This window comes from Leopardus geoffroyi, chromosome A1, assembly GCF_018350155.1.
Source record: "Leopardus geoffroyi isolate Oge1 chromosome A1, O.geoffroyi_Oge1_pat1.0, whole genome shotgun sequence".
NCBI classification, from domain to species: domain Eukaryota; kingdom Metazoa; phylum Chordata; class Mammalia; order Carnivora; family Felidae; genus Leopardus; species Leopardus geoffroyi.
The window spans coordinates 87,113,958-87,127,646 of NC_059326.1; the positions used below are offsets into that span (position 1 = coordinate 87,113,958).

Consider the following 13,689-nt stretch of genomic DNA (forward strand, 5'->3'; position numbering starts at 1 on the left):
ACTTTCAAGAACCTGACTGTTTATTCTCATACAGAGAGACCCCATGAAGTTGAAGAGTGGGAAGATAAATCCCATACCCAGATGAGAATAGGAAGGTGCAGAAAGATTCAAGTGACTACAGACCAAGGTTCCTGAATAAAATGCAAAATGCACAGTTAAATTTGAATTTCAGATAAAGAACAAATAATTTGTTTAGTATAAGTATGACCAAGCAATAATGCTCCAAATATTACATAATGCATATATACACTAAAAAAAAATTGTTTATCTGAATTCAAACTTGAATTGGCATCCTGTGTTTTTATTTTCTAAATATGGTAACCTTACAACCTTTCCAAAGTAAGGCAAAAGAAGGAGTGAGTAAATTGAGGCAGTGAGAGGTCACTGTGAGTTCTTAAAGAATGCTGTCTTCAGGTACACACCTCTTAAAGCAAACTGTCTCATCATTCAAAATGCATACACCCAGTCTCCTTTTCCCTCTTCTTTCAAGAAACAGCCTTGCCCAGAACCAGACTTACTTGAGTTCTCTCAGTAGAGAATTCCCCATTTTCTCACTGTGACCCTGTTTTTCAGCTCCTGAGTTTCACTCCACTTTCGGCAACAATGGGCACAGTTATGAGCAGGACGTTGCATCTGACCACTGGCTTGTGTGGTCACAACCATGAGCTGCTAAGGGCTGGGCATGGTAGAGAAGGCAGGAACTGCTCTGAAGGGGAGGGGGATAGGAAGACATGCGTGTGTGCTTGTGTATAAAGAAAAATCAAGCTGAAACATCAGAGATTAAACCTAATGTTCTGTGTTCACTTTGCTTCCAAGGAAATTCCAGATTGGAGAGTCAGAAGGGGTAGGAGCTTTCCTATTCTTCAGAAATCTGAGATCTCCAAAATACCAGTATTTTGTCCTCTTCCAAACACACAAAAAGAAAGCTTCTTGTAGGGAATGTGTAAAAAAAAAGTGAAATTTGCTTGTTCCTGGGGTTGTAAAAAGTTAAATCAAACATAAATGTTTTTCCTAAGAGGTCTAATACTTCAAAAAAATAAGATGGAAAAAAGAGAGAAAAAGTATGAAAATAGAAGAGTACTGATGTTATTCAAGCTAGGTAAAGAAGCAAATGTGCTTCTTCCTGTTGTTCCAAGGCTAGTGTTGCAATGGGGAAAGAGAAGAGCCTGACAGACCCATCTCTACCATCTGGTCTCCCACTTCCTCCCCTACACCACCCAGCAGAGCCACAGAGTACAAGCTGGCCTCAGTGATAATTTCCAGACAGGCGATTAGCTGACTGCTGACCCTGAGTTGTTGCTGTTGGGGGAATGAAGTAGCTTATTCACAATGTCTCTCACCCAACAGAGTGTAGAACAGATAAAAACTTCAGTTTTTATCCAACAAGGAATTGATTTGCTAACTTCAGAATTATATGCTCATCTATCCCAAAGTGTTTTTTTAAACTGTATGATGACACTAAGACTGAGGAAGTTTGTTACTGCTCCCCATCAGCAGAGCTCAAGGGTTTCAAATGCTTTGCAATCATTTCTAAATATTGTATTACTCTTTTTTGTTTCAATCAGAGCATGGGAAAACTGTATTTGAAGCAGGACTGTCACACACCGCATGCTGGGGTTATGCTTTACCAAATTCATATTTGAGAATTTATGCACCAAACCCTGTTTCCCAGACTTTCACATCTTACCAATCATCAGAGGACTCTGTTAAATGCAAATTCTGATTCTGTCAAACTCAGCTCAACATTCTGCCATTCTAACAAGCTGCTGGTCATGCCACTCCAGCAGTTCCTTTGAGTAGCTAGACACTAGGCCACCAATCCTCCGAGTGTTGTTATTGAGTATAGTTACACTCTGGTGAATTTGGCTGTATATACACAGTCATGATAATACCATCATCACAATCAAAGTTATAAGGGTATATATCACCTCCAAAAGTAGTTTCCTTATGTCCTTTTGAGCTGTGTGTGTGTGTTAAAAATACTTAACATGAGTTATATTCTTCTAACAAATTTTTAAGTTTTTAAGTGTGCTTTTGTCCCTTTACTTTACCTTGATAAGGTGGTATATAAGCTCTCATATTTTATTGCTCCATTAGAAATTCACTTCCTTGCTGTGAAACTCCATGAATGTAAAACTAAAAATTAATAAATTTGTAAGCTTTGTCTCGGTTAATCTTTCTGTTGTTAGTTTAATTCACAAGACCCCAGGAACCATGTTTTTACGGAAGCTTTTACTAAGTTTTATCTAAAGTTTTCTTCCCTTATAATTTCTTGGCTGATGATCTCTATCATGATCATGATTGCTTTGTGCTTAAGAATTATATAATTGGCCTAATTGGTCCTCATCGGGAATTTGTTGGGAATATACCTACCTTGGTGGTCACAAAATATTTGCAAATGTAGAAGAAAAATTTCCTATTATGATGCCACTTGCCTGAATATGTCACAATGAAGTGTTGTGTTTCCTCCAGTGCTGTTGCCCAAAAATGACCAGAAATTTGAAGGCTACAAAAGTCAAAGTGTTGGAGGATTTGAGGAGGTCCTATCCACCATCCTTTTTAGGATCAGAACCTAGTTGAAAACATTTGCCTGAATGATGAATGTTGCAGTTTGGTTTGACAAACTGCACAGATTTGTGGCCTTACTGCATGTGTCCTGAATGCAAGTTTTTAACCTTTCATTAGCACACCTGTTATGAACATTCTTCCTGTAACTTCCTGGGAACTTTCCTCTCAGCAGATTTCATGGTGCACTTTTCCCCAGGCATATTGTCTCTTGTCTGGACTACCTCAGCTGCCTTTAGTGCTCTGATACTCTGTTGTTTTCTTTGACACTAGGAATTAGCAAATTTTAAGGTTTCTAGTGCTTATGTTCTAACAATATTAGAGGTAAAGCTGTAGAAATTGATGTTATTATGCACTTATCACTGATAGAAAAGCAGGTGGTTTTAGATTTGTTGTAAGTATAAAGTTAAAATTATATATAATTTAGTAATCTTAATTTTGTCACTGTAGAATAACATAAAAATCTCTATTATTCAAAATGTTCTTAGAACAAGCTCTTTTGTCATTCTGCTATGTCCTCAATAATTAATAGGAGAAGAAGAAGAACAAGAAGAAGAAGAGGAGGAGGAGGAGGAAGGAGGAAGTCAATAAAAATATTTTCACATATTCCTCAAAATAAAATTTGAACATTCTGCTTTCTTTTCCGGTAGAAAGACACATCATACTGAGGACAATTAATCAGGTTTTATGGTTAAATTACATATGCATGGGCATTTCTTTCTCCTATTTTCTTTCTTTTTTAAATTATGACCATTTCTTTCTTTTTTTAAAGTATGAGCCTGGGTGGCTCAGTTGGTGAAGCGTCCGACTTCGGCTCAGGTCATGATCTCGTGGTTTGTGAGTTCCAGCCCCGCGTAGGGCTCTGTGATGACAGCTCAGAGCCTGGAGCCTCCTTTGGATTCTGTGTTATTCCTCTCTCTTCCCCTCCCATGCTTATGCTGTGTCTCTCTCTGTCTTTCAATATTAAATATACGTTTAAAAAAATTTAAGTATGCCAACACCTTTAATTTTTTACTAAGATATACTTGACATATAATATTGTAGAAGTATAAGATGTATAAGATAATGTGTTGATTTGATACATTCATACAGCACAAAATGATTACCACCTGCATTGTCAATTAGCTACCAGCTCTATCCTATCACTATGATTTTTTTTCACTTCAAAACCATTTTTAATTGATATAGTTGACATGAAAAGTTAACTTACATTCAGGTATACAACATAGTGATTCAACAATTTTGTACATTACACTATACTCACCACAACTGTAGCTACCATCTGCCCCATTACAAACTATTATAGTATAATTTACTACATTCCTTATGCTGTCCCTTTTATACCCATGACTTCTTCATTCCATAACTGGAAGCCTGTACCTTCCACTCCCCTTAGCCCATTTTACCCAACACCCCCCACTCTATTCCCCCTGGGAGCAATCAGTTTTTTCTTTGTACTTGTAGGTCTGATTCTAATTTTATATTTTGTTCATTGGGTTTTTTTAAGATGCCACATATGAGTGAAATCATATGGTATTTGTCTTTATCAGTTTGATTTTTTTCACTTAGCAGAATACCCACTAGGTCTATCAATGTTGTCTTAAATGGCACAATCTCTTCCTCTGTATGACTAATATTCCACTTAAACTAGACACAAAAATCAATGTGAAAGAATAGAGGGCCCAGAAATAAACCTACAATTATATGGTCAATTAATTTATGACAAAGGAGGAAAGAATATACGATGAATAAAAGATGGTCAATTAATGTATGACAAAGGAGGAAAGAATATACGATGAATAAAAGACAGTCTTTTCAACAAATGGTGGTAGGAAAACAACAGCTACATGCAAAAAGAATACAACTGGATCGCTTTTTGACAGCATACACAAAAACCAACTTAGAATGGATTAAATATCTAAATGTGATACCTGAAACTATAAAAATCCTAGGAGAAGGCACAGGCAGTAATTTCTTTGAAATAGGCGAATGCAACATTTTTCTACATATGTCTCCTGAGACAAGGGAAACAAAAGCAAAATTAAACCATTGGGACTACATTAAAATAAAAAGCTTTTGCACAGTGAAGAAAATCATTAAATAAAATGAAAAGGCAACCTATTGGATGGGAGAAGCTATTTGCAAATCATACACTTGATAAGGGGCTAAATCCAAAACATATAAAGAACTTACATAATTTAATGTCAAAAAACAAAAAAAAAACCCAATTTTTAAAAATGAGCAGACTTGAATAGACATTCTTCTAAGCAGATATACCAATGGTCAACAGGCTCATGAGACTATACTCAACATCACTAGTATCAGGAAAACCAAATCAAAACCACAATGAGATATCACCTCACATCTGTCAGTTTGACTATTATTATAAGACAAAAATAAAAAGAATTGGTGAGGATGTGGAGAAAAGGGAACATTCATACACTGTTGGTAAAAATATAAATTGGTGTAGTATAGAGGTTTCTCAAAAAATTAAAAACAGAACTACCATATGATCCAACAATTCCAGTTCTAGGTTTTCACCCAAAGAAAGTGAAAACACCTATTTGAACTCATATGTTCATTGCATTATTATTTATAATATCCAATATATGGAAGCAATTAAGTGCCCATTGACAGATGAATGGGTAAAGATGTGATACACACACACACACACACACACACACACATATATGTGTGTGTATATATATATATATATATATATATATATATATATATATATATCTTGGATGGACCTTGAGGGTATTATGCTAAATGGAATATGTCAGAAAAAGACAAATATGATTTAAGTTATATGTGTAATCTGAAAAAGAAATAAGCAAACAAAACAAAAACAGACTCCTGGAAACAGGGAAAAATATCTGTTGGTTATCAGAGATGGGAGGTGTTGGGAATGGGTAAAATAGGTGAAGGGGTTAAGAAGTATAAATTTTCAGCTATAAAACTAATAAATCTTAAGGATGTAAAGTACATCATAGGGAATAAAGTCAATAATAATTTAATAACTTTGTATGGTGACAGATGGTACCTGGACTCGTGGGGATTGTTTCATAACATAAAAAGATCTAATAACTATGATGTATAGCTAAAATTGATTGGATATTGTATGTCAATTATACTTCAATTAAAAAAAGAAAAAGAAAAGAAACAATATGAAAATACCTAATTGAATAGATTATTATCAAAATTGCCCTCTCTATGGGTCCCTAGATACATTATAATAAGCCACAGAAAATGGAGCTCATCCAGATGGGGAGCTGAGCCCTGCCTTATCCTGGAAATGAAACAAGCCCATAGAGAGTTATTAAAGCTACTGATTCAAACTTTTACTCTGGATGGTGGATCCAGAATCCCTGACAGTAAAGGGTCTGCATTCTTGAAGCATATCATGTCTGTGGTGCTCATGGTGCACAGCTCATGGGCTGTGCTTTGTTAGAATATATGTTGGTGAAAAGGTTCTCAGTAAGAATGACACAGAGCTGGCTTTAGGATGTGGAGTACCCCATACCCCATCTTCCTGGACCAGAGATCAGCATTCTTACTTTCTAAAAAAATTTAGTTAGAATTGCTTTTTAAAAAAAAAAAACTGTATTTATTTAAAGTATACAACATGATGGGAGAGATCTCAGGAAGATGGCAGAGTAGGAGGACCCTGACCTCAGCATATCCTATATTTTCAACTAGATATCATCCACATTCAAGTTAATAAACCAGAGAGGGATCCCAAGACTGACAGAACAAACTCCACAACTAAATACAGAGACATTGAATCTGAAAGATTAAGAAAGGGGAGCTCCTGGGTGAGTTAGTTGGTAAGTATTCAACTCAGTTTAGGCTCAGGTCCTGATCTCATGGTCCCTGAGATCAAGTCCCATGTAGGGCTCTGCATAGTGCAGAGCCTGCTTGGGAATCTCTTTTCTTCTCTCTCTCTCTGCCCTTCCCACCTTGTGCTCTCTCTCTACCTCAAAATAAATAAAATTTAAAAAAATAAAATCTTATATATATATATAATTATTGAAAGGTTAGGAAAGTCAGATAGCCAAAGGGAGGTTGCTTGTGGGAGAGAGAGCAGGAGCTCTGCATTCAGAGAGGGCACAGAAATAGGCCTTCACCAGGGAGCCCCATCAGGAAGACTAATCTTCACAATATTTGTCTTTAACATCCAAAGGAGCTGAATTTCATGAGTTTTTTTTTTTTAACCAGTGGGACATGGAGCCTGGAACATTAAAAATCAACTGACTCAGCACTGGACAAGTCAGGAAAGCAAGTGATACCTGAGTCACAAATCTAAGATACAGCAACCTGTGCAGAGAAGCAGTATAACAACTGGCAGGTTACTCAATGCTGGGCACTAATGAGAGACAGATCTGTTCATACTATTTCCAGAGCATGTTGGGGGACTTCTTTAAAAAGTAGGGAGATCGCAGATGCCATTTTCCTCTCCTGCCCATCAGCATAAACACAGAGCCACCTGCGGGAAGTCAGGTTGCACAGACATTTGTAGCCTAAATCCAGGTCTCATGTCACATTTTGTTAAATCTCCAAATGGGCCTACCCACCATCGCAAACCAGGCCCAGCCATGCCCAGCCATGCCATGGGGCACTGTGCTCAGCCTCACACACACCCACTGCCCCCCGTGAAATCCCCCAGCTGCTACAGTGCTTCAGGGGATCCAGCATAAGACTAGTGGCTAAACACAAATTCTGCTAATACCACACGCTACTCCCAAGTTCCCTGGCAGACATGGTTCCTTAGAGCTCATCTGGCAGGGTTTTATAATGCAACAAAGAGCTAGCAAGACCCACAACAGGCAGAGAGTCGGTGCAGAAAACCACACTCAAAAGAAAGGTGACTCAGACACAACAGCAGAGTGTAAGCAACACAGATAGGACACTCTCCTGAAGAGCCAGGTTCTGGTGAACAGGTGATAATGCACTGCAGGGCATGACAGGACCTCCTCTTCATAAAGTCACTACTGTCAAGAGCACAAGACACAGTTGAATTTCTCAACACAAAGAAACACACACACAACCAAAAACCGTAAGATACCTAGGAATAAACCTTAACCAGAGAAGTAAAAGATCTGTATTCTAAAATCTACAAAACACTTATAAAATAAATTTGAGTTAAAAGAAATAAAGAAATGGAAAACATTTCATGCTCATGGACTGGAAGTACAAACATTTTTTATATACTTTTATTTTTTTAAATATAGGTAATTACATTATGATTTATATATTCATAGTAAATAAGGGTGTTTTTTTGTAATTTACATACAAGTTCATTAGCATATAGTGCAACAATGATTTCAGTAGATTCCTTAATGCCCCTTACCCATTGAGACCATCCCCCCTCCCACAATCCTTCCATCAATCCTCTGTTCTCCATATTTAAGTATTTTATGTTTTTCCCCCTCCCTGTTTTTAAATTATTTTTGCTTCCCTTCCTTTATGTTCATCTGTTTTGTATCTTAAAGTCCTCATATGAGTGAAGTCATATGATATTTGTCTTTCTCTGACTAATTTTGCTTAACATATGCCCTCTAGTTCCATCCACGTAGTTGCAAATGGTATGATTTCATTCTTTTTTATTGCTGAGTAATACTCCATTGTATATATACACCATATCTTCTTTATCCATTCATCCATCAGTGGACATTTGGGCTCTTTCCATACTTTGGCTATTGTAGATAGCGCTGCTATAAACATTGGGGTACATGTGCCCCTTCAAACAGCACACCTATATCCCTTGGATAAATACCTAGTAGTGCAATTGCTGGGTTATAGGGTAGTTTTGTATTGTTTTGGGGTTTTTTTTTTTGTTTTTTTTTTTGTTTTTTTTGTTTTTTTTTAGGAAACTCCATACTGTTTTTCCAGAGTGGCTGCCCCCAGTTTGCATTCCCACCAGCAATGCAAAGGAAATCCTCTTTCTCCACATCCTTGCCAACATCTGTCATTGCCTGAGTTGTTAACTTTAGCCATTCTGACTGGAGTAAGTGTTATCTCATTGTGGTTTTAATTTGTATTTCCCTGATGATGAGTGATGTTGAGCATTTTTTCATGTTGGCCATCTGGATATCTTCTTTGGAAGTGCCCATTCATGTCTTTTGCCCATTTCTTCACTGGATTATTTGTTTCTTGGGTGTTGAGTTTGATAAGTTCTTTATAGATTTTGGATACTAACACTTTATCTGACATGTCATTTGCAAATATCTTCTCCCATTCCATAGGTTGCCTTTTCGTTTTATTGATTGTTTCCTTCACTGTGCAGAATCTTTTATTTTTTTTTTTTTGATGAGGTCCCAATAGCTCAGTTTTGCTTTTGTTTTCCTTGCCTCCAGAGATATGTTGAGTAAGAATGCTGGGCCGAGGTCAAAGAGGTTTTTGCCTGCTTTCTCTTCTAGGGTTTTGATGGCTTCCTGTCTTACATTTAGGTCTTTCATCCATTTTTTAGTTTATTTTTGTGTATGGTATAATAAAATGGTCTAGGTTCATTTTTCTGCATGTTGCTGTTCAGTTCTCCCAGCACTATTTGCTGAAGAGACTGTCTTTATTCAATTAGATATTCTTTCCTGATTTGTCAAAGATTAGTTGGCCATACATTTGTGGGTGCATTTCTGGGCTCTCTATTCTGTTCCATGGATCTGAGTGTTTTTGTGCCTCTACCATATTTTTTTCATGATTACAGCTTTGTAATATATCTTGAATGGATGTACAAATATATTTTTTTAAGTTCATACTACCCAAAGCAATCTACACATTTAATGCAATCCCTACAAAATACCAATAGCATTTTTCACAGAGCTAGGACAGACCTATGGTACCACAAAAGACCCTGAATAGTCAAAACAAACTTGAAAAAGAAAAGCAAAGATGGAGGCATCAAGATTCTGGACTTCAAGCTGTATATACACACAGATATATAATATATATACATACACGCACAAATAAGAATATTACTCAGCCATTAGGAAGAACGAAATCTTGCCATTTGCAATGAATGACTTGTATGGTGCTAGACTTATTATGCTAAGAAAAATAAGTCAGTCAGAGAAAGACAAATACTATATGATTTCAATTATATGTGGAATTTAAGAAACAAAACACATGAATATGGCAGAAAGAAGAAAAAGGAGACAGCAAGATAAATCATAAAAGAGACTTTTAACTATAAAGAACAAACCGAGGGTTGCTGGAGGACAAGCAGATGGGAGATGAGCTAAATGCGTGATGGTCATTAAAGAGGGCACTTGTTGTGATGACCACTAGGTGTTATATGTAAATGATGAATTACTGAATTTTACTCCTGAAACCAAAAACAACAACAGCAACAACAAAAACAATAAAACAATGTTCACCACGCTGTTCATTAGATCCTCAGAACTTAATTATCTAATAACTAAAAGTTTGTACCCTTTGAGTAGTATCTCCCCATTTTTCCCACTCCCTAGCCCTTAACAACCTTCATTTTATTATCTGCTTCTATGAGTTTGAATTCCTTCCTTCCTTCCTTCCTTTACCTCTCATTTTCTTTCTTTCTTTCTTTCTTTCTTTCTTTCTTTCTTTCTTTCTTTCTTTCTCTCTTTCTTTCTTTCTTTCTTCCCTCTTCCCTTTTTCAGTTCCACATGTAGATGACATTATACAGTATTTTTTCTCTCTGTATGACTTATTTCACTTAGCATAACACCCTCCGGTTTCACCAATGTTGTTTCAAATGGCAGGATTTCACTTTTATGGCTGAATAATATTCCATTATATATTTGTATATCCATATTTTCTTTATCTATTCACCCTCCAATAGACACAGGTTATTTCCATATTTTGGCTACTGTGAATAATGTTACAATGAACATGGAAAACCAGGTACATAAAAAGGGGGCTTAACACCACTCGTCATTAGGAATTGCAAATAAAAACCATAATAAGATAGCACTTCACACCTGCTGGAATCTTTATTTTCAAAAAGATAAGAGATAACAAAAATAAGTGAGAATGTGGAAAAAAGGAACTTATGTGCATTGTTAGTAGGACTCTAAATTGATACAGATACTGTGGAAAACAGTATGGATGTTCCTCAGCATCCACAGTTTAAATCTCAATTAATTCCATAGATCATGATCAGTTAAGCAAAGAAACAGTAAAAAAAATAATAATAACCAAGTCAAATAGCATCCTGCTTTTGTTTTTCCCAAACCAGCAAGCTGCTCTAATGTATCTGTGGTATTAGAAAAATTTCTTTTCTATTTCTGTAAGTAGACTGAATGATACTCAGATGCTAACCTGTGTTTCAGCAAAGATGGTGGACAATAGTAGGATGTGTATTTGTGGGTGTATGTGTATGTGAATGTGTGCAGCCATGCACACAGGTATCATGAGTCTTTGCCTAAGTAAAATTTGTCTTCTCAAATTGTCTGGAAGGGATGTAAGAACTCACATGCTAGCCTGAGAGGTGTCCTTTGTGACACTGTTTCTGTATTGCTTGCTTAAATGAGAGTTTTAGAATTTGTCAGAGCTAACTAACATGAGGGTATAAGCTTTCAGCTATAGGATTCATAAGTTCTGGTGGTGTAATATACAACACAGTGATTGTAGCTAAAAATCCTGTTATATACTTGAAATGTGCTAAAATGGGCACCTGGGTAGCTCAGTCAGTTGAGCATCTGACTCTTGATTTCAGCTCAGGTCATGATCTCATAGTCATGAGAACAAGCCCCATGTTGGGCACTGTCCTGAGTGTGGAACCTGCTTAATATTCTCTCTCTCTTCCTCTGTTCCTCTCTCCCACTCCCACTCTCACTCTCTCTCTCTCTTTCCGGAAAAGAAAAAAAAAAGGAATGTGCTAAAAGAATAAGTCTATGTTCTCACCACACACAGGGGGGAAAAAGGCAAAAATGTGTGGTGATGGATAGGTTAATTATCTTAATTAAGGGAATCATTTTGCAATGCATACATATGTAAAAATATTGCTATGCATACCTTAAATATATACATTTGTCAATCATGTCTCAATAAAACAGAAAAAAAGTGAACTTTTTCCTCTTAAGGCATTGACCATTGTTCTGAACTTTTAGAATTGAAAAACCACAGTGCTACGGACTGAATTATGTACCCCCCCCATTCATATTTTGAAGGCTTGATTCCAGTACCTTAGAATGCATATTTGAATATAGAATCCTTAAAGCAGTAATTAACTTGAAATAAGGCCAATAGGGTGGGTAGTAATCCAAAATGACTGGTGTTATAAAAAGAGATTTGGACACGCAGACACCAGAAATGCACACATAGAGGGGAAAAAAAAGCATGTCAAGACACAAAAAGGTGTTACCATCTACAAGCCAAGGAGAGATGTCTCAGGAGAAACCAACCCTGATGGAACCTTGATCTTTATAGAACCGTATCCTCCAGAACAGTGAGAAATAAATTCCTGTTGCTTTAGATACTCATTTTTTTCATATTTGGTTCTATCAACATTAGCAAACTAATGCATATGTTCCCATCACAGTTTGCCACACACATTAACTCACTAACACAAACACAAGGAAAGAAAAATTAAAAGTGCATTTCTTTCACTGTAGATGGGAGTTACACTGGAGATTGGGGGCAGGGGGACACAATTCAGTCCATAATACCACCCAAACAAAGATTCAGTAGAGGCAGTTAGCTACATAAATCTGAAGTTTGGCGTAGAGGTGCTGGTCACAGATATAATTTGGAAAGTCTTCAGGATTTAGTTAGTATTTGAAGGGATTACACTAGGTCACTAAGGAAGTGCATGAAATATAAAAGAAACATCACTTAGAAGTGCAAGCTTATGTGCAGTCCTTGCTCTACCCTTTAATAGCCATTTGACCTTTAGCAAGCCCATTCAAAGCCCCAGGGGCCCCATTTCTAAGGTGGCATTCATAATAGCCCTTTACAGAGTTAAATTAGGAGTAATCTGGATAATTCAGGGATAATTCAAAAATCAGATAAAATTATTTTGGATGTAAAATGACTCATATTGGAGTAAGTCATGTCAATTGCATATTCCAATGACTATATTCCTGTGTTATATCAAAAGCATTATATACTCCTAAACAGAATAGACCCAGAATCATTCATTCATTGATTAATAATAAAAAAAATAATAATAATGTATATGTATTGGATGCTGTCATATCAAGGCATATATTAGGATAAGGCACAATGTAATAGTAACTAAGATAAATATAGCCCTTACCTTCACAGAATTTAAAAATTTAGAATTATATTCTGCAAATCTTTTAATATACATATCAAAAAATGGAAGGCAAGTAATTTAAGAGGCTAGCTAGACTAATAGCCAGAACTAGTTAGTTGAAGTGCAATGTGCAAATCCAGTCTTGACAAATTTCAAAGGCCAAATTCTTAGTAATTATGCTTACCCAAATGTTTACACAAACTGAAGAGTAAATTAATCATGGTTCAGTTGGGGACCAGTGCTAGAGAAATAAGAAATACTATCCAGTGAAATTATTCCATAATATATGTAAAAGTGTATTGCTGTCAGATAAAGACATTGAAGACAGGAGAATTGCAGAACAATGTACTTTATGAATATAGATACAAAAATCTTCAAAGAAAATAGCAAATTAAATCTTTCAGAGCATACTGAAAACATTATATGCCAAGTCAGATTTATTACAGGAATGCAAAGATGATTCAACATACAAAAATCAATTCATGTAATTTTAAGAAGGAAACTGCTTCAACATAATAACGTAATATGTTTTTAACAACTCACAACTATGGGGCACCTGGGTGGCTTAGTTGGCTGAGCATAGAACGTCAGCTCAGGTCATGATCTCACAGTTCATGAGTTCAAGCCCCACATCAGGCTTGCTACTGTCAGCACAGGGCCTGCTTCAGATCCTCTGTCCCCCCATCTGCCCCTCTCCTGCTCACCCTCTCTCTCTCTCAAAAATAAATAAATATTTAAATAAAGTAAAGTAAAGTAAAAATAAAAACCCACAGCTAACATCATACTCAATTGTGAAAACCCAAGATTACTCCTAAATTCAGGAACAAGTCAATGGTGTCCACTTTATCATCTCTATTCAACATTGTGTTGAAGTTCTAGCCTCAGTA

General features: G+C 36.3%; 1 protein-coding gene across 2 annotated transcripts in view; it reads right to left on the bottom strand.

Annotated features, from left to right (window-relative positions):
* Positions 1 to 692, bottom strand: part of GCSAML (germinal center associated signaling and motility like) — a 46,895-nt gene extending 46,203 nt beyond the window's left edge. Inside the window, exon 1 of one of the 2 annotated variants that reach the window (XM_045483334.1) lies at positions 519 to 692. In XM_045483334.1, coding sequence (XP_045339290.1) covers positions 519 to 547 — 29 coding nt within the window. In that variant the 5' untranslated portion in view covers positions 548 to 692. The remainder of the gene's footprint in view (positions 1 to 518) is intronic. The other variant, XM_045483324.1, reaches the window with a different exon arrangement.
* Positions 693 to 13,689: the final 12,997 nt, after the last annotated feature.